Raw genomic sequence first — 21094 nt, 5'->3', positions numbered from 1 at the left:
ATGTGCCCAACAGTCTAGTCCATGTGGGCCAAAAGCAACTACAGTTGCTTGGAGAGGCTGGTACAGGTGTCTCCAGTTTCTTCCCTGCCAGAGGTGGGGCTAGAGCCCAGGTTAAGGTGGCAATCTGAATTGGGTGGAAAGAAGCCAGTTCCTACCATCACTGTGATTTTCAATCAGCCCTACTTCCCTTCATGCCAGGGGCAGAGTTAAAGTGGAGTCTACAAGCCTGTTTACAACTTGGATAGATACAAACTTTAGCTGTACTTAGGACTAGACTTTAGTCAGTTGAATTTACTAATCAGTAACTGAAGTCAGTGCCAGACAGTCTCTTCCTCCACCATTTTTGGGAACCTTCTAACTTTGGCCAGGGAATATCTCCTGAGGTTTCTTGCTCCACCAGTGGAGGATGGGCACCAGTCTCCATGGTATGTAGTGTTCTCACAAATCTTCTCTGCAGATGGGTAGTCTTCTCCTTCCATTTTGCCCCTCCCCTCAGAGATTCTTTTTTATTGCTATTTGCAAAGAACTGACATTTAGCATTATTGTTCAGTCTCCATTGTATGTATTTTTGTGTATATTATTTCTTCCATAAATATATATTTAAGGAGAGATTATAGATAAGTGTTATGTATTTATACCTAATATATGTATATTTATATTTCATTTTTTCAATAGTCGATATTTATCGTGTTTTCTGTACTTTCCTGAATGTACTTTTTCTTTTTTAAAACTAACTTAACATGTTAATTGACCCTAAAGTGATCTACAGATTCAATGCCATCCCTATCAAAATTCCAGCAGCTTTTTTGCAGAAATGGAAGGGCCAACCCTCAAATTCATATGGAGTTGCAAGGGGTTCGAAATAGCCAAATAATCTTGAAAAAAAAAGTTGGAGGGCTTATACAAAGTTGCAGTACTCAAAAAACAGTGTGGCGCTGACCTTAGAATAGACATACAGACCACTGAAATAGAATTGACAGTCCAGAGATAAACCAATACACATAGAATCGGTTAATTTTCATCAAGGGTGCCAAGTCCACTCAATGGGGAAATAATAGTCTCTTCAATAAATGGTACTGTGAACACCAAATAGCCACATGAAAAAGAATGAAATTGAATCGCTACCTTGTACCATATACAAAAATTTACATCAGAATGCATCAACAACTTAAATATAAAAGCTGAAGCCAAAAACTCTTAGAAGAAAACAGAGGAGGAAATCTTTAGGACTTGTATTTGTCAATGAATTCTTAAATATGACACCAAAAATGCAAGCAACAAAACAAAACATAAATTGAGCTTTATAAAAATTAAAAACTTTTGTGCATCAAAAGACTATCAAAAATGTTAAAAGACAACTCACAGAATGGGAGAAAGTATTTGGAAATCATATATCTAATAGGGTTTACTATATAGAATATATAAAGCACTCCTACAAGTCAACAACAGAAAGAGAAACAACCCAATTTAAAAACAGGTAAAAAGTCTTGAATAGCTATTTCTCCAAAGAAGATGATATACAAATGACCAGTAGGCCACATGAAGATGCCCAATATTATTATCAGGGTAACACCCCCAAACCACAATGAGATACCACTTTACACCCACAAGGATGGCTATTAAAAAAATTGAAAGTAAGTGTTGGTGAGGATGTGGAGAAATTAGAACTCTCAGGTATTGCTGATGGGAATGTAGAATGGTGCAGCCACTACAGAAAATAGTTTGGTGGTTCCTCAAAAAAGCTGAGTCATTGTATGACTTGGCAATTCCACTCTTAGGTATATACCCTAAAAGATTTGAAAGCAGGGGCTCATATACTTGTACACCAATGTGCATTATTCACAATAGTGATAAATATATATAAAACACACAATGGAATATCATTAAGCCATAAAAGGGAATGAAGAACTGATACATGCTACCACATGGATGAACCTTGAAAACATTATGCTAAGTGAAAAGCCAGACAAAAGGATAATATTGTGTGATTCTACTTATGTGAAATATCTAGAATAAGCAGATTCATAGAAATAGAAAGTAGATTAGAGTTTACCAGGGACTTGGAGAAAGAGAAAAGGAAGGAGAATTATTGCTTACTGGGTACAGAGTTTCTGATTTGGATAACGAAAAAGTTTTGGTAGTGGATGGCAATGCTGGTCGCACAACATTGTAGATGTAATTAATGCCACTGAGTTGGAAACATATAAATATTACCACAATGAAGAAATCAAACAAAACATACTTTTTATTGACTTCTAATTTAATTGCATTGTGGTTAAAGTGGTGTCTGCGATATTTATACTTTAAAATTTGTTGCCACTTGCTTTATGGCCTAAACTAGAACATTGCAGTTTACATGAATGTTCCATGTGTGCTCGAAAGGTATGTACATCTTTCTCCTTGTTAGGTACACTATTCTGTTTTTGTCTATAGCATCCAAATTGCTAGTGAACTGGTTTGACTCTTCTCCATTACTGATATTTTTTTGTCTGCTTGATCTTAGCAGTTTCTGAAAAATGCATGTCAAAATTATTCTATTAGATGGTGAATTTTGCCTCATAATTCTGTATATTTTTGCCTTATATATTTTGAAGCTGTACTTTTCACTACATGAATACAAGTTTAGAATTATATCTTCCTTGTGAATGAAAGTTTTTATTCCTATATGGTGACACTCTTCATCACTAATAATATTTTTCTGCCTGAAGGATTATTTTACCTAATGTTAATCTAGCCTGCTGCACCTTTCTTTTGGTTAGTGTTTTCTTGGTATTATTCTCCTATTTCTCTCAAGCTTTCTGTGTCCTTTTGTTTTAGGCATATCGTTTGCCAATAGAGTAGAGATATGTTTTTACTTTTTAACAAATTTGACTGTCTTTAACTAGCCAGTTAAGTCCGTTACATTTATTTTGATTACCAATTCATTTTAATATATTTCAACCATTTTTAAAATTTCTATTTATCCTCCTCTTACCATCTTCTTTCCTCCTCCTTTATTGTTTTTAAAAATTGTGTGTGTTCTTATTTCAGATCCAAGGCCAACACGGGCATGCTTCCTTTTGAGGGGTGCGTCTTTGTAGTTGACATGCTAAGAGTATTGTCCTTTCACCTTCTGCTTTTATGTGGACATCTCTCAGCTGACCTCTGCAGAAGTTTTGTCTCTTAATCCCTTCGAGTAGCCTGAAAAAACTAGGGCAATTGGCAGTGTCCCACAGGGCAAATGCCAACTCAGTTGCTCACTTACCCTGAGTTTCTGAGCTCTGAAGGTTTCCTTCAGATCATTTTTTTTTGTCTCTGTGTACATGTCTGTGCACATCTGCATTTTTGGATATTCGTAGAGAGGTTTCCTCTGTGCAGCCAGTCTGCCACTGCCTGTCATATTGCTGGAAACATTATTATTGTTACTAATTTTTCATTGCATTGTTCTCAGGGGATGGAAGTCCCCGTTTCCTTGCTGGCTATAAGCTGAGGGTCATTTGCAGCTTCTAGATGCTCCTACTTTCCTTGGCCTGTGTCCCCCTTCCCCCCCTACCTCTGTCTTGAGCCGTCCTGGATAATCTCCCCCTCTCAAGGCTGTAACCTTAATCAGTTCTGCAAAATCCCTTTTTGCCATGTCAGGTAACATTCATAGGTTCCAGGAATTAGGACCTCCACATCTTCTGCCTATCAGGAAAGGGAATAAATAACATCTCTTAATTCCTCTCCTTAGTTTTGTACCAATAGTCAAAGGGGTCATACAGATCAAGACGAAAATATCAGGTTTATTACTAGTTTTACTGATTAGAAAAGTTAGCTTGGCCTGAAGCCATATTTGGGATATGAGTAACTCCTGTCTCCAACTCTACCCCTGCCCTCCAGTTACCAAATTGAATTTAGCAACCCCAAACTATAGACCTCACCTTCTTGGGGAAGGGTCAATCTCAGAAAGCTTACCCAGGATAAAGTAGGCCATGTCTGCATCTAGGGGACAGACAATTTGAAAGAGAATTCTTCCTTCTAATACAATAATTAAAAGAGGCAGTGATTAAAATGGGAAATTTTTGGTTGTTTATATTACCAGAATAAAAATTTTAAGTAGGAAAAAAAAAGGCATTCCTCCGAAAAGCAAGGGAGGGGAATAAAGGGATCTGCCACAAATGTCACCTCAGTGGAAACCACCCTCTCCTTTCAGGGAAATAAGATTACAGGAATAGTTCCCTCTATCAATAGATTCTTGACTTTTGTTGAGACTTCCTGTATGGTCTCGTCTACAGTCAGTTTGGAAAAAAATGTACCGTGTGTGGTTGAACAAAATGTGCCTTTTCTAGTTGTTGGGACATAGTTCTCTATTTGAACTTAGTTGTTCTGATATATCATCACTTTTTAAAAAAATTTTAAAGAAATTGGTTTTCTTGATCTATCATTTACCAAGATAGATGGTCGTGATGTGTCATATTTTAAAAATATTGTGGGATTTGGTTTTGTTAATATTTGTTAGGATTTGTATACCTGACACACCAGTGAGATGGCCTGTAATTTTCCTGTGTAATGCTCAGGACTGTGGAGTTGCCATTTCCAGGGACACCATTGACACTGATCTAAAAGTTGTTACTGGTTGGCTTTCCTTCTGAAAAGAGTTAGTGGGCATTTCCTCTCTGCCTATACTAAACAAAATAGTTTGTTTTTATGAGAATTATGCATTTCTTGAATGTTTGATGGAACTAACTTGTAAAACTATTTGACTAGGTGTTTTCTTTGTGGAAAAAATTTTAAACTATGATTCAGTTTCTTTAAAGGCATATTCAAGTGGTTTTTTGTTTGTTTGTTTGTGTTTGTAATTTTATCTAGTGGTGGTTTTTGAGGATATGTCTGTGGCTGTTTTTCACAGTTTGAGCAAAGTAACTACTTCAATTTATGGAATTCTTGGTTTTTCTCTTTTTGAGCACTTCATATTTCAATCATATGGTATCATAATTTTCTCATGTCTCTCTTGATAACATCAAAGAGCTCGGTCTCTATTATTCAAATTTTTGAGTTTAATCAGCTGAATTTAATGCACTTATAATTATTATAGTCTAATATACTGATGTATGTGCCTATTTCTCCATCTTATTTTTTTTTTAAGGTTTTTTTTTTTTCTTATTTTTGCTTCAGCTTTACTGATGGTCATTAAGGTTTTTGTTTTGTTTTTTCTTACTCTGCTTGTTGGGAAATTCAATATCTTTCAATGGTCAGTCTTATATTTTTAACATGCATCTTTAGCATAAAGTCTAAAAATTAACAATATCTGTTTTCTTAAATAATACATGAATCTCAGAATGCTTTGATTCCCATCACTGCCCCATCCTCTATATTATTTTTGTTTGATATTTTGTATTATCTAGATTTTTATACCCCAAATCAGTGAATATTTTTAAAAGTGAAAATATTTATTTCATTTAACAACGATTTTAACAGCTTCTCCAACTGTAACTGATGCTCACTCCTTTTTGCTTGGTTCAGTTTCCTTTCTTTCTAAAGTACGTTCTTTAAAATTTTTTCAGTAATAGTTTGCAGTACTAAATTACGTTAGTCATCTGGAAAATGTTCGTATTTTATTTTTAATCTTAAATGATAGTTTATCTTGTATAGATTTTTAGGTCAGTAGCTATTTGTAGACATTATTTTGTAGTCTTTTGGACTTACTGCTAATGAGAAGTCTATTGACAGTCTAGTTGTAGAATATCTACCATGTCTGGTTGCTTTTAAATTTTCTCATTATCTTTAGCATTCTTCAGTTTCACTTTGTTGTTTCTAGCATATATTAGTTTTTATTTATTCTCCTTGAGACCCCATGCATGTCTTCAACTGAGGGGACTCGTGTTTTCAATTCTATGTTTGGTTGCTGCTACTTTGTTCTCTATGCTCTTCTTCTGGAACCACTGAAGAATTTTATTGGACTCTGTCATTCTGTCTTTTGTGTCTCTTGATCCCTCTTTCATATTTTCTATTTCTTATATCTCTCCATGCAGCATTCTAGATGATTTCTTCAGATCCATCTTCCACTTCAGTAATTTTTTGGTCTATTATTTAACTTGTCCGCTTAATTTTTAACTTCAGTAGCTGAATTCTTTATTTTGATTCATATTCGATGCTTTTTTAAATTTTCCTATTCTTTCTCATGCTTTTCTATTCTTTCATTAAGGCCTCTATTTCTTCATTTTTCCTTTTAGTTACATAAAACATATCATATATGTCCAAATATATTCCCAGAAAAATATTTACTCATAATATTAATTTATCAATTATGACATATTTATAATCATTTATGTAAAATAAAAAATTATTACAGGGTTTTCAATAAAATCACATATTGTGTTTTATGTGGTCCTGTCCCCGCAAATAATTACTAATCCTATATTGTTTTGCTTTGGTCTTCTTAAAAAATAATAATTGAGGCAAGTTGCTAATGCCATGGTTTCAAAGATGGCTGTACGTTCTATTCACCCGAGAGCCTTTTGTTACCCTTGGTCATACTTCAGACCAATTAAATTAGACTTGCAGGGATTCTTAACCTTTTTTGTTCCACAGACCCCTTTGCCAGTCACATGAAAACCACAGACCCCTTACTGAGTCCATACTATACTGTGATTATTTAATAAAATTATCACACCTGCACCAACAGGTCCTCCCCAGAATAATGTTTTTTTTGAATTTCAATTCAAGCCCACAGACTCCTGGTTGAGTACCTCTGAATTAGACCATCTGGAAATGACCAGAATCAGTGGTTTTTAAAACACCCCCCCTGGGGAGGGGTGTGTGATTCCAATGTACATCTAAGGTTGAAAACCCTTGTGCTACTGTATATTCCCTAAAGAGTGCTTTCTGTTCAAAATACAGTAATGGAGAGAATGCTCCTAGAAAGAAACTTTACTGGGCCTTGAGTATAATGGTCTTCTGAGAAATAATTTGGGGGGAAATTTGGCCTTATGTTTTGGTTTATCCAGTGTTAGTGTGTGGAGTGGAATTGATCCTCTGGGCTATTTGTGTGTGTGTTTTTTTTTTTAATAAAGGGTTAGGGGCCCCAAGCAAATTGCAGTCTTCTCTGCCAATGAACGAATATTCTCTGGCCCCTTTTCATGAACCAGGTGCTCTTGGAGCAGGGCTTCTTAACCTTTTTTGTTCCACGAACCCCCCTTGCCAGTCAGATGCAATGAATACTACTGTAATTTATTTATTACATATATTCCTAAGTGAAGGAAATTCTTGATTTCAGTTAGAGGTCAGAGAAAATAAAGATAATAAATTGATGTTTTTCAATTCAAGCTCACAGACCCCCTGAAATCTTTCCACGGACCCCTGGTTAAGAATCCCTGCCTTGGAGGCACTTTCTATAGGGATCTCATTCCAGTTTTCTGGTTTCACAAGCTAATTTTTAATTAAAAAATTTTTTTTTCCACTCTGTGAGTGCATAAAAATTCCAGCCCCATAAAAATCCCAGCCCTAATCTCAGGTCCTGTATCAGGGGTTTTGCCCTTGGGCAGCTCCTGAGTGATCTTGAGCTTATTGCACTTTGACAAAGTTCCTTCTTTGCTTTTGGCATCTGAAGGGTTTCATTTAGAGTTTGCTTCGGTATTTAAAACAACAACGAAAACAAAGGTGTTTTCTTTTTCATCTTTGCTGTGTGTTCATTATTGATGAAGAGGCCTTCTGTTAGTTGGGTCCACTTTGTTGCCAGAAGTTTTCCCTTTACTCAGTGTATGTTTTTCCTTGTGTGTCGGATGGTTTGCTGTGAGATTTTCTGAAATGACTGTTCTGTGAAAATACTATGGTGCTTTTTATTCTCACCTTCACTTATGCAATTACTGGGAGAAGGAAAGCTGATCAAAAGCCCAGAGAGGAAACCTGTGTTCTTTTTTTTTTTTTTCCTCTAACCAAAGGAGTACCTGAATTCTACATTTTCTGTGGCATCATACAGGGACTTTGAAAGTGTAATAAAACACCTGTGCAAGCAGAATGTCAGACTTGAATCTCTCACCTTTCTTTTCATTAGTTAGTTTAAAAAATGGTTATAAAAGTAATAAAAATTACCTACAAATTTACCCCTAGATATAATTAATCATTGTCAATCAACATCTGTGTGTTTCTTGCCTCTATCTCTCTAAACACGTGCATGCACATGTATGGTTTTAAATTTCTTTTACTAATAGTATAAGGCAAGTATTTTCCCATGTTACTGGGTTTTTGAACAGTTGTTTTTTGTATGGCAATATGAATTATATTCTTTGAAAGTCCCAGAAGTTATTTAAAAATTCACCAATTCGGAGGCATTTTCCTGATTTTTCACAATTAAGACACTGTTGAGATAATCCTTGTATATTAATATTTGACCACATATTTGATTATAGTTCCTTAGGATGGATTTCTAGAATTGGTATTGATATGTCAAAATTGGACATTTTTTACCATATCTTGGCAAATTACTTCTCTGCAAGGTTTGGTTAATTTTTTTTTTTTTGAGGAGTTACTGGGAATTTAAACTGTTACCTTGTACGTGGGAAGCAAGCGCTCAACCACTGAGCTACATCTTGCTCCCTTAGGGCAAATTTTGTGTCCATTAACAGCATAAGAAGGTGCCCTTCTCACTGTACACTTGCCAACACTGAAGGTTACTGTATTAACTACAGCATTTTCATTGGTAAAAAACTGAATGTCATTTTAAGGTATTCTATTTATTAGTGAAAACATTTTCTTTCCATATTTTTACTGTCTATTTTTATTTTTTCTTTGAGAATGGTCCATAAATGCCTTATTCCAATTTTGTATATGAATAGTGTATTGGGGCATCTTTGTCATAGATATACAAGATCTCTTTTTATATAAGGAGATACTGGTATTTTGTTATAATTATTACAAGTAGGATTTCCAGGCTGTAATTTTTTGTGTTTTTTTTTTTTATGTTTAAGAAGTTTTATGTAGTTAGAGTTATTGTTCTCTTAACAGCAATTGCTTTTGAGTTTGTAAAATCCTTCAGTTACCCAATTTTGTACTCTCAGCTCTTTTAGTTTTTGTGCTTTTATTTTGCACATATAATCCTTATCTGTCTAAATTTTGTATATGATGTAAAGTAAAGATTTTATTTTTTTCCTAAAGAATAATATTTTAATATTTCATGGGCAAGTTTCCTTGATTACCATTCTCAGAATGTTCTTAGCTATTTGTATTTATCTGTTGCTGTGTAACAAATTACCCCAAAGCATAGCAGCTTAAAATAACATTTATCATCTTCCTCTTTCTGTGGTCCAAGCATTCAGGAATGGTCTTGTAGGGTGGTTCTGGCCCAGGGTCTCTCATGAGGTGTCAGCTGGGTGTACAGTCAGCTGAAGGTTTGACTGGGGCTGGTGGATCCACTTCCAGGATGGTTCACTCATGTGGCTGCTGGCCAGAGGCCTCTGTTCCTTCCTGGCTGTTGGCAGGTGACCAGAAGAATTCCTTGCTACATGGGCTTCTCCATTGGGTTGCTTGAGTGTTCTCACAACACAGTAGATGGCTTTCTCCAAAAGAGAAAAGAGAGAGCAAGGTAAAAGTCACAATGCTTTTTATGACCTTGCCTTGGAAGTGACATTCCAACACTTGTGCCATATTCTTCTGGTCACATAGATAAAAACCTTAATATATTGTGAGAGGGAACCACATAAGGGCATGAATACAAAGAGACAATCATCACTGGGGGCCATTTGGAGGCTGGTCACCACACTCTTCTCCTAGGAGAATAAATTTAGAATCATATCTCCCTTTGTTTGTATAACTTTCTATTCAATATCATTTACATCCCCAAGCCCCAGGGTAGCATTTGGAAATTTCTTCTTCCCTTAGTTTTCTGTGCTATGACTATATGTGATTGTTAGACTTAAAATCAAGTAGAATTTATTATCTATATGACTTTTTGCTGTAACTGCTGTGAAAACTAGCTCTAGGGCAAATCATTACTCATATTGGTGCTATTTTTTCACTTCTGTCATCTAGCATTTATTGGTTATTGGTTTTGATAAAGTAATAAAAATGTAAATTACAAAAGAAATAGAAATTAAAGGATTTTATCTATACACATGTAAAAATATGCAGATACATGTACACAGACATTTACTCTGTGAATGGTAGGGAAATAGTAGGACCCTAAAATTTTAGGGTAGCATGGAGGGTCCCAGAAGGGGAAAGAGACTTTTCAATATTGCACAGTAATAAAAAGTTAATGAAAACTTTGGTCTTCCCCTTCACTCTCTATCCTAATTCATCCTATATTTATAAAGCAGCAGATGCAAAAGTGTATTAATATAATGAAACTGAATGCATATCTATAAATTAGAGTGTGTCTAGAATGAAGATGGATTACCTGGCAGATGTTTGGAGATTTGGGGTCTTCTTCTGCTTCTGTCCATTTTCATCTCTGAAGTTTGGCTGTGACCCTTCCCAGAAGGAAGTTGGATGTGTGGGAGCCAGAAACTGCTGAGCACACATCAGAGTGTGTCCTATCAGGCAGTTTCCTAGCTCCCCAGAGCCACTAACTTGCCTACAGATTGTGACCCACGATTCCCTCTTTCATGCACTTTCAGAAAGCAAACCAGCTAGCAAATAGTAATTGTTTCCTTCTGTGTAGATTTTTCATTCCAAAAGGCTGCCATGGCAAATAGGAAGTTGGCTCTTGGAAGTGTAAAGGGACCTGGCATTAGATGTCAGGCCTGCAGTGTGACCATGTCTGTGGTGACCCTACAGCCCACATTTTCCAACAGAGTCCTGATTTCAAATATTTTATCCTACTTGCCTTATAAACAATCCAAATGTCCTAGAAATTCTACCATCTAAACTCTATTTTCCAAAGTGTTTCTTACTGCTGAAAGAAGCACAGAAATCCTTTAGACTATGTTACCCCAGTTTTAGTTTGAAAAATATATCCCTGTACTTATGCAAAGAAGATTTTTTTTTTTTTAATGGTAGGTTTTAGAAAGGCAAAAAGTCTAAATTAGAGTTGATCCAATGGCCCAGGTCTCTGAGGAAATGTAAACTCTAGTTTCTTCCTCTTTATTCATCCATGCATACATGCAGGCATTCAGTCTGATGCCTCTTCAACATCTACTGGGTTCAGGGCAGGATGCTGGGAACTCTGCTAAATGTGACTCGGACCCTACCCTCAGAGACCTCACAACCACAATGTGCAGATGAGATAGGGATATGTGTAACAGGTAATGCAGTTTAAAAGCATACATCAAGGAATGTAGAGATCTCTCATTTAGGAAGACCTAGAAAGATTTCAATTCATTAAATCCTCACCAAAAAGTGTTGTCTATTTCTAATACAAGTCAGTGGTGGAGGTTGCTTTAATTTCATGATTGGGGCAGTCCTCAGCAGGGATGGCTCATCCCTTTTCCATGTGGTGTCAGTTGGGGCAGTTCATCTGGGGCAGGCGGATACAAGATGGCTTCTCTTAGATGTCTGTCAGGACAGCTGGGATGGGTGGAACAGTGAGAGCCATCTCCCTAGCAGGGACTTTTTTACGTGATGGTTTAGGACATCAAGAGAGCAAAGGAGAAAGCTGTCAGACCTCTCAAAGGTCAGGTGCCAAAGTGGTGCAGCATCACTTCTGCATTCTATTGATGAGACCAAGTCACTAGGCCAGCCCCAAGTCAAGGTCCACCTCATTTTTTTCTTTTTTTTTTAAAGATTTATTTATTTTTCCCCCTTCCCCTCCTCCTACCCTGCTAGGTTTTTTTTTTGCTATCTGTGTCGTCTTCTCATTTTCTCTCCTCTAGGATTCACTGGGATTCGATCCTGGGACCTCTGATGTGGAGAGGTTCCCTGTCAATTGTGCCACCTCAGTTCCTGGTTTCTGCTGTACTTCACCTTGACTCTCCCATTGTCTCTCTTTTGATGCATCATCATCTTGCTGTGTGACTCACTTGCATGGGCACTGGCTCATCACATGGGCACTCGTGCAGGTGCTTGTGTTCACCATGTGGGCACTCATGCGGGCACTGGCTCACCACGTAGGCACTCACACAGGCACTGGCTTGCCGTGGAGGCACATCTTCTCTTCTTTTTCACCAGGAGGCCCCAGGGATTGAACCCGGGTCCTCCCACATGGTAGGCAGAAGCTCTATCACATGAGCCATATCCACTTCCCAAGGTCCACCTCTTGATAGGGAGAGCAGAATACCTGTACAGGGATGAGAGGAATTTTTTTGGTGGCCATCTGTATTAATGCTTTCTTAATCTCATAAATGAAGAGAAGTACCTCACTGTTCTAACTTGTATACTTTGGTTACTGGCAGGGGCTGGCCTGTGTTTTCCTCAGTTGTTTAAGTGTGTGAGTTTCCCTATGTCAGTCCTCATGGGCCCTGTTATCTACATCTGACATGTCTCTTTCCAGCCCAAGACTATATAAAGCTAATTCCTGGAAAGTTTACATTGTAAATGATTCTGCTGAGGCAGGAGTGGTCTTCCAGGCTTCTTATCCTTCCCTTTCTCCTCTCTTTTTACTGCCTTTACTCTTGGCTACCTTACCCATGGTGTCTACTTTTCATACTGAGGTTCCCACCTCTTTCTTGTTCCAGGCACTAAATCAGGTGCAGATATTAGCGATGGTACCTGTGAGCCTGGACTGTCTTCCCCGGCCTCCTACAAGAACCCCTTCCCAGTTCTCCATCTCGTTGAGGACTTGAAGCTGGCCCTGGAGATGGAGCATCCTCAGGAAAGAGCAGCCCTCCAGAGCCAGATCCCGGGCCCAACGGCTGCCTACATAAAGAAGTGGTTTGAAGACAGTTTGGTGAGTAGGCCTATGACCTGTTTGGGGAACCCCTGGAAAGCAGAAACAGGTAGTCCATGGGCTGTCACCACAGATTGGGACTATTGCTTCATCTGTGCAGCTTTCAGCTTTTCCTTCCCATCCAGGTTTGGCCAGGTCCCATTGAGGAGACCTTCCCAGCAGAAGTGTAGAGCTTGGTTTAGCATCTTAAGCTACATACTCTGCCTGCCTCACCTCTATAATCCTTCTCTCTTGAGAAGGGGAATCTACCCTAGGTCCTGAGAAGGGTAAACATGGAAGATTTTTTTCCAGAGATGACATGTATTACCAGTTAACCCTGGCTATGGTTTCTCCCTTAGTTGGAATCTCTCCTCCTGACCCTGTTTCTTACCACAAACTAGAGCCTGGTCGCCTTCTTCATTTTACTTCTGCCAGTACTTTTCAGACCTCCTTGCTCTTGAACTACTTCCTGTCCCTAGAGTGGGAAGCAGATTTCCTAACTCTCTTTCTCCTGCTGGATCTAGATTAAGGCCATGGACCTGCTAGTCTTTAAGAGGAATCATATGGGTAACCAGAGATGTAAGTGGGCAGGATAAAGATAACTCTCCAATTGGAGAAGAAATGGAACCAGACCTGTCTCATCCATACCATGTAGGTATAAAAATAAGTCATGGATTATATCAGGAAGATAGAGTCATCTAAGAACAACTGGCTTAAACTATAAGGAAATGTATTATTTCATATACCAGTTAGGCTGGAGGTAGGGCAGGCTTCAGGGTTGGTTGACAATAGCACAATGATGTTCAGTGATGCCATGAAGGATGTGTTTCCCAATTTTCTACTCTGCCATCTTCCCTTTTGAACTTCATCCTCAAGGTGCAGGTGGCTGTTGCAGTTCTACTCAGCATATACAGAAACAACAATGGCTAGAATCAGAGGAAAGACTTTCTTCTGATGCTTTCTGGGAGACAGACTGTTTTCCCCAAATCACCTTATTAGGCTTTTCATATTACATTGACCAAAAATGGACCACCACCCATTCCTGACAAAGGGAGCTATAGGATAATATTTAGACCAATCAGGCCTTCCTCTGGAGCCTGGGGTGAGGCAGATAGCATTCAGAAGGAAAAAAGGATAAAATGAATGGTGGGTAAACAGCTCAACAGCATCTACAATATATACTAATAGACCTTAGGGAAAGCCTTTCTAAAATTGTTTGTCCTTTATCCCACCTTTATCCCACACTTGCTTCTCTGTGTAGATCAGCAGGTCAGCTTTGAGATCAATAATATCTGGTAGTGGGGAAGTCTGGGAGCTAGCCCAATGATGAGGTGAGCTGGGATGCAACCATTCCAGGGCAGGAAGGAGGAAACTGGAAGCCAGAGAAAGCATGTGGTTACAAAGCTGAGTCTAAGGGTGAAAGCTGGCATGTAGACTCCTAAAGCTAGTGTCTTGCAGAGTTGATTCAAAATTGTAAAGAGTACCTAGAGGTAAAAGGGCAGATTCCAGGAATAGGTTCATTAAACCTGGAGGAAGGGGCTGGAGACCTGACAAAGAGGCTGAGACATTCTTTGTCGAGAGGTTGAGCCATCTGTGAGTGGGCAGGCTATGTCCCAGAATCCTAGCCTACTCTCTGTTGAGGAGGCCTCTGTCAACACGGTCTAGTCCCCCATACCTTCCTTGGAACACTGAAGAATACTTCATTATGTTATACGTGTTATTCCATGTATTCATTACATAGGCTATCCGCCTGATGTTCCGTGTAATTTACCTATACCAGGTACTGACTAGAGAGGAAGGTGAACAAAGGTGATTGGCAAGTCTCAAGTGTTATGCTTATTTAACCAGGTATGAAAATCTATTCCTCTCTACCGCCAAATGAAGACAGTTCTTGGTGGTTCTCTCAGGCTAGTGCTGATAACAGAAGTCCCCATTTGCCCTCCACTTACTCATTTAACCATAATTGGAAGCCAAGGGTGGGGGCTGGCCTCAGTGGTTCTGTTCTCTCTCTCCTCCCCAGAGCAGAAGGGTTCTGCCTTGGTATAATAGAGCTCCACCATAACCCTTTGGCTGTTACTGTACTTCCAGCTCTATAATACTAATCCTGGCTTTTCTCCAGTTGTCTCTGACCATCTTTTCCAAGCTCTATACAGCTGCTGCTCTCAGTGGCCCAGTTTACCCCTGGCATGGCCACTGGTCCCTCCCTCCATTTCTGCTAGCACTACTGACTTCAGGCTGCAGTGCTAAGAAAATTTTATAAAGGCTAAAGGCTTTTGCAGATCCATAGTCCCTCCATCTGAGACCCTTGGATTGAGATGTTCTTCGGAATTTACTGGACTTTAGAAAGGTGACACAGCACACATATGTCATATAATATTTAACATCTCCAGCAGGGTACAGGGCAGTAAATACATTTAACATTTCTTTAGGGAAGTTTATGACTATCCACATGAAGTAGAATAATGAAAGACTATAAATATTCTCTGATTAGGTTTCACTGCCAAATAGCTTTGGCACCAACTTTATTAAGCACATACATAAACACACATACAAACAACCTTCTTAGGTTTCAGAATTTCAGCTAAAGGATGTCAAACTTATATAAGGGATTTCCCAATGCAGAAAAGAAAACTCATTACCTAATATTGGGTAGTGGATGTCACCACTCCCAAGGGCCATGGTCCAAAATTCTTTCCAGGAATCACTTTTTGACTTTGTTGTTGGGGATGGCCTGTCACCCTGGTGGCTGGGACCCCTTGGTTACTCAGACAGTCTTCTCTGCTCTTCCTTCGCCCTCTCATTAGGCTACAGAGAGTTTAGCATCTCCTTAGTTCAACCTCTTCCTCTCACCTATGCTTAGGACATTACCCTCACGTAACCAAGAGACTCTCCAAACAAAGGTGCCACCTGCCCATTGGACAGAGAAGAGTTGGCTTTTATCCTTTGCTGTATGGTTTACAATGACTATATACCTTTACCTCGTACAGAAGTACCCTTGATTTATGTGACCATTTCTCTAATACTGACATTCAGATTATTTAAAATCATTCCCTAATATGTGGAATTGCTTCAGTGACTATCTCTGCCCAGAGATTTTTGGCCTTACCTCTAGGTATTTCCTTAAGACGGATTCCTAAAAGAAGAATTAAAGAGTTCAAGAAGGGGTGCCAATGGAGTGGGAAAAGTGGACATGGTGGCTGTTGGGTATGGGGAATGGCAGGAAGAGATGAGATGTGGAGGCGCCTTTGGGACTTGGAGTTGCCCTGGATGGTGCTTCAGGGGCAATCACCGGACATTGTAAATCCTCCCAGGGCTCACTGGATGGAATGGGGGAGAGTGTGGGCCATGATGTGGACCAATGACCATGAGGTGCAGAGATACCCAGAGATGTACTTACCAAATGCAATGGATGTGTCATGATGATGGGAGTGAGTGTTGCTGGGGGGGGGGGGGAGGGGTGCGGTGGGGGTGGTAGGGTCGAATGGGACCTCATATTTTTTAATGTAATATTTTTACAAAATCAATTAAAAAAAAAATCAAAAAAGAAAAAAAAGAAGGGGTGCCAGATAAAGTACAGGACATCCAGTTAGATTTGAATTTTAGATAATCAATAAGTAATTTGCAGCTTTCTAAACCTGGCAATGCTAGTCCAGAGGTATTAATATCTCTGAGCCTTTTGACATTTTTCCAAATCCCTTTACAGAAAGATTTGCACATTTTTATTTTCATTGGCAGGCCTTGAGATGAGTCAATCCATTTTTAAAAAGATCACTAAGATTAAAACAACAGCTTTACTCGTTTCAAAAAGAGAAATGATTTCTTCTTCTTGTTTTTATATTTCTTTGATGAGTGGGAAAACTGAATATTTTTTCATTAGTTTATTAGTATTGATTCTTCTATATGGTTTCCAACATTTTGATTTTATACCTATATCTGAAAAAAAATTATTTCCCCATATAATCATATTTACATACACATTATTATACTAATATATTTAAAATAATAAAACATGAATTTTAAAATGATGAATTAAAAAATAATTTTATATTTTCTTCCCACACCCCAGAGTTCACATTGAACTCCCTTGATCTTCCTATCCCACTCTGGAGTCGGCTGGTCTGTTCATAGTCTGCTCTTTTTATATTAGAATTGTCATGTCTTTCATACTAAATAGTCTTTTATTAACCCTTTGCTCTATCTGTGGCATATATTTTTTTCACTTTGTTCTTAAATGTTTTTAGTACTTTTTGAGGCATAAAAGTTAAAAAGATTGTAATTCACCTGTTTTGGCTTTTCTTTTGCACTTATCTTTAGAAAGGCCTTCCCCAAATTCAGATCAAAGAACTATTCACTTAAATTTTCCTTTGGTATGTTTATGTTTGATTTTTATCTTATAGTTTACTCTAACCCATCTGCAATATTTTTTAATGTGTGATGTGAAACATGGGTCTAACTTTAATAATTTTCTAAAAATATTTTTTTTTTAAAAGAAAAACCTATTTTTGATCTGAAGTCAGTTGACGTGGCTGTTCGTTTTTGCAAAATGTGTTACAGAGAAAGCTCCTAAAAGTTGTTGCTTACATAAATCTTTTAGAGTAATTATGGACATCAGCAACCTATGAATGTGTACTTTTAGGGGGTCAGAAGTTCGTATAAACATTCCAAGATAGCAGGGCGGATGTTAAGGTTTTGATTCTAGACAGAGATAGCCTGTCTGTTTTTTAGGTCTCACAGACCTAAAGTCATTTTATAATCTGGCCATATGCACATTCCATCCTTGGTCTTATCTATATGTACCTAGCATTTAAACAGTGAACAAACCCACAGGGTGTTAGAAGCCCTTGCTACTCAAATTATTGTCTGTGGACCAGCAGCATTGGCATCCTCTGTAGCTTTTTAAGAAAAACAAAAAACAGAATGTGGGCCCCCCACCCTATACCTACTAAGCTCCCATTGGTACACTAAAGTTGGAGAAGCACTACTTTAAACCGCAGAAACTCACTTGAATTATTAAAAAGACAAACAGAACACGTGTGGATTGGCATTGGAACTAGTAAGGCAGCTGGAGGGACTGGCCGTGACTGACTAGTGCCCTCCCATGCGTGGTAGCTCCGCATCTCCTTGCACATTTGCTCCATAATCCTCTCTAGACACAATCGGCTTTCTCATAGTCTCAGAGTCACTGCTTTGTCGCATCATTAGCCTGGCATATTGGTCATATCATTAGCCTGCCTCATGACATCTCTATCAGTTGGGATCCTTTCTTCAGGAAAAATAAGTTAAACCATGAGTAGGGTTTGTATATCACCAACAAGATAGCCAGAGGACGGGTGGTGCCAGGGTTAAGTGGGGCTCTGCGATGACCTCAAGGACTCTGCTACTTTGCATCGTTTTGATCCACCATCCTGAGGGTGTTAGTTTTTCCTCATGTTTGCCCCCTAACTGCTGCAGCTCCAGGCAGCACATCCTCACATAGGTACAGAGGAACAGCCATGTCTAGAGATAAGGAATAGTTTCTTTAGAATGTCTTGTTTTCCTTCCTGATTAAAAAACAAGCACCACCACAACAATAAAAACAGCTTTCTCTGAAACCCTCCAGCAGAATTCCCATTTGGTCCCAATGGCCTGGATTTGTTCACACACACATGGTCTAATTGCAAGGGAAGCTGGGAAAGTATCAGTATAGCCTCTGTTAGTAAGGAACAGTGGTGGAGTAGAGGGTGCGGATGAATGGCCCTTAGGAAGACAGCTCCAAGTGACTGCCCCACATCCTCGTGTTTGCGTTTATTTTTATTGTTAACTGAGAAATTCTTACCATTCATTGCCCCTGCTTTTTTTTTTTTTTTTTTTTTTAAAGCTCAAATTCCTGCAGGAGAAAATCTGATTGGCCTAACTCTTATTTTTTGAGCTTTGTCCTCCAGGCCTGTTAAGTGCAAAAGAAATAGAAATGAAAAACTGTAAAAAATTTGATCACAGTTATGGATTAGCTGTCTTTGGGTCAGGTGTCCACCCAAGAGCCCATCCATGGTGACCCGGATCGTGTGGTCTTCTCTTGTTGCCTCTTCTTCAGGAATTGTGGCTCTGTAGGCACAGGTGTTGACACCTATGGTTTGTAGGAAACACAGTGGCTGCTAAGAGGCAGTGGGGAGGGGGAGGGATTGGTGGTTAGAAGAGGACAAACAGCAGAATAGTCCCGGGCACCTCCCTTTATGGCTCAAATGGAGAGGGAGCTCGTGGTCTTAGTGCATCATAGTTGGAAAGACCACCAGCAGCAGTGTTTCTTTGGAGGGGGGTCAGTTCCTCCCCTGCTGGGACCTGGCAGGGCAGAGGCACAGCTCGGCCAGCATGTTCAGCAACAGCAGGAACCCTGTTGGGCCAGACCCCTTGGCCTGGGATGATCAGACTTCCCTGAAAGGCCAAGGAGAGCAGATGTGTCCAGTATTCAGTGGCTATGGGTTCTGAACAAGTTTTAAAAGGGAATGGGTTCTGGGACCTAAAACAGGGCCCTGCCCTACCCCATAGCCAGTTACAGTGAGAAGCAGCAGCCTTCCAGCCTCTGGGCGGCCAGGCCAGGGAAGGATATGTGCGGGGCTCTCTGAGCTGGGCCTCACTCTCTGGGGCTTCAATGAGGCAAGGAGAAAAAGGTCTGGGTTTGCAGTTCTGTCACCAGTATCTGTATCTGTATTCTGATCCAGTCCCTGGGAAGCTGGTGGAGCATCAGGGTGCTTTGGGTGAGGATCTGGTATAGGGAAAGTGTCCTGGAGACCAAGGCAAGCTGGGGCCTAGCTCTCAGAGGTGCTACAGTGAGACTGTCCAGGGGTACAGCAGAGCAGTGTTGCCCTCAGGAGACAGAAAGGCCTCCTGGATGTTTGGCAGACAGGGCAAGCTCAGGGTCAGAAGTTCACAGAGGATGAAGCCGAGGCTCGGGCTAGAAGGCTGAGGGAGCTGTGTTATAGCTGGAATGGAGCTGAGTTCCAGAAAGGAGCAGCCTCTTTCCGCTTCCTGTGGCCTCCTCCCAGTCACGTGCCTTCTCCCTTTTGACTGTGGTGAAATTAAGGAGGATGCCTGCCAGGAGGGTATGGCCATTTCCAGGCAAGAGGCACTGAACCCCTTCAGACTGGGCCTGAAGGCAGGAAAGGAGAGAGGTGGTCATCATTGGCCCTGGGCATTGCCGGCTCTTTAATGGCATGTGCCACAGACAAGATTTGGACTGTATTTTCATTGGCTTGGCTTGTGGAGGTTGGTTGGGTAGATCCAGAGCTAAGAGGCGTAGAAGAGCCCAAAGAGGAGCAAGCTCACCAGATTCAGGTGGGCCCTCAGGGCTGGAATAGCCAGGTAGCTGGGTGAGTGGACCCAGCCTGGTGCACAGACTGTAGACTATTGCCCAGGGTTCCTGGGTCTATACCTGAGAGAGATACTAGAGCCAGCAGAGTTTCCAAGTAGTCTGTAACACACCTGCCCCCAAGTCAGGCAGTCGTTATGTCCTGACATTTAGTGGGCGTTGGATGTGGGCCAGTGGGATCCCTGGTGGAGGCCTGAGGGTTCAGGGGCTCAAGATGAAGTCAGAGGAATGTCAGGAAACCCCAAAGCATCAGAACAAGGTAAGTCAGTGCCGAGCTCTGCTTCCAGGGTGAGGGGAGTAGTTGGTAGAAAACCAAAAGAGAGTTTGTGTTTAGGACCCCTCTTTGTAACTGGGCCACTTAGCAGGAACTTATTGTTTCTGCAGGGTTGGAGGTGTTCTGGTCAGCCTCCTCGAGCAGATGGAAGCACACTGATCCAGGGTGAAGCAGTTTGGGAGGTTAGAAGAGCCCCAGAGGAGGAGTCAAAAGGCCAGGGCTCAGTCACTGATTTGTATGTGGCTTTAGGCAAACCTCTTCTTCCCTTCTCTGGGACTCTGGTAATGAATTTCCCCTCTGGAAATGACAGCAGGGTTTGACAGTCAGCAAGAACTGGCCAAGTATTCCAAGCTTGCAGTTTGGTCTAGGAGCTGTATCGAGTGGCCTCCTGATAAGTGCTAACCTTTGCTACCCTCAGTCCAGGTGTCTTAGTTTCCAAAGTGGAGTTAGTTCAGGGAGCTGCTCTGAAAGCACCCACCCCTGTGTCTGGACTTGGCTGAGGCTGACATCTCAGGAGGGCTGTCCTGAATGGGCAGCCTCTGCTGGCCCAGCCGAGCTGGGCTAAGGGAGGCCCCACTCAGGGTGTGTGCCCACCTCTGACATCCCACTGGTCAGTTCAGGTAAATGCGGTTATATAAGTGAATATCCTTGTTTGTAGAAAATATATGTGAAAGTATTAAATAGTTTTAAAAAAAAGTATGATGTTTGCAACCTAGTCTCA

At 40.1% G+C, this 21094-nt stretch overlaps 1 protein-coding gene across 4 annotated transcripts in view; it reads left to right on the top strand.

Annotated features, from left to right (window-relative positions):
- Window positions 1-21094, top strand: part of PPFIBP2 (PPFIA binding protein 2) — a 153181-nt gene that overhangs the window by 44609 nt on the left and 87478 nt on the right. For 3 of the 4 annotated variants that reach the window (XM_058305795.2, XM_058305794.2, XM_058305797.1), the window contains exon 3: window positions 12567-12778. The exons of the other annotated variant lie outside the window; for it this stretch is intronic. In XM_058305795.2, coding sequence (XP_058161778.1) covers window positions 12567-12778 — 212 coding nt within the window. The remainder of the gene's footprint in view (window positions 1-12566; window positions 12779-21094) is intronic. 4 annotated transcript variants of the gene reach the window in all.

The sequence above is a fragment of the Dasypus novemcinctus genome, chromosome 10 (genome assembly GCF_030445035.2).
Source record: "Dasypus novemcinctus isolate mDasNov1 chromosome 10, mDasNov1.1.hap2, whole genome shotgun sequence".
NCBI lineage: Eukaryota > Metazoa > Chordata > Mammalia > Cingulata > Dasypodidae > Dasypus > Dasypus novemcinctus.
Note: the sequence above shows the minus strand (reverse complement) of the source record. Positions and strands in the feature narration are given on the sequence as shown.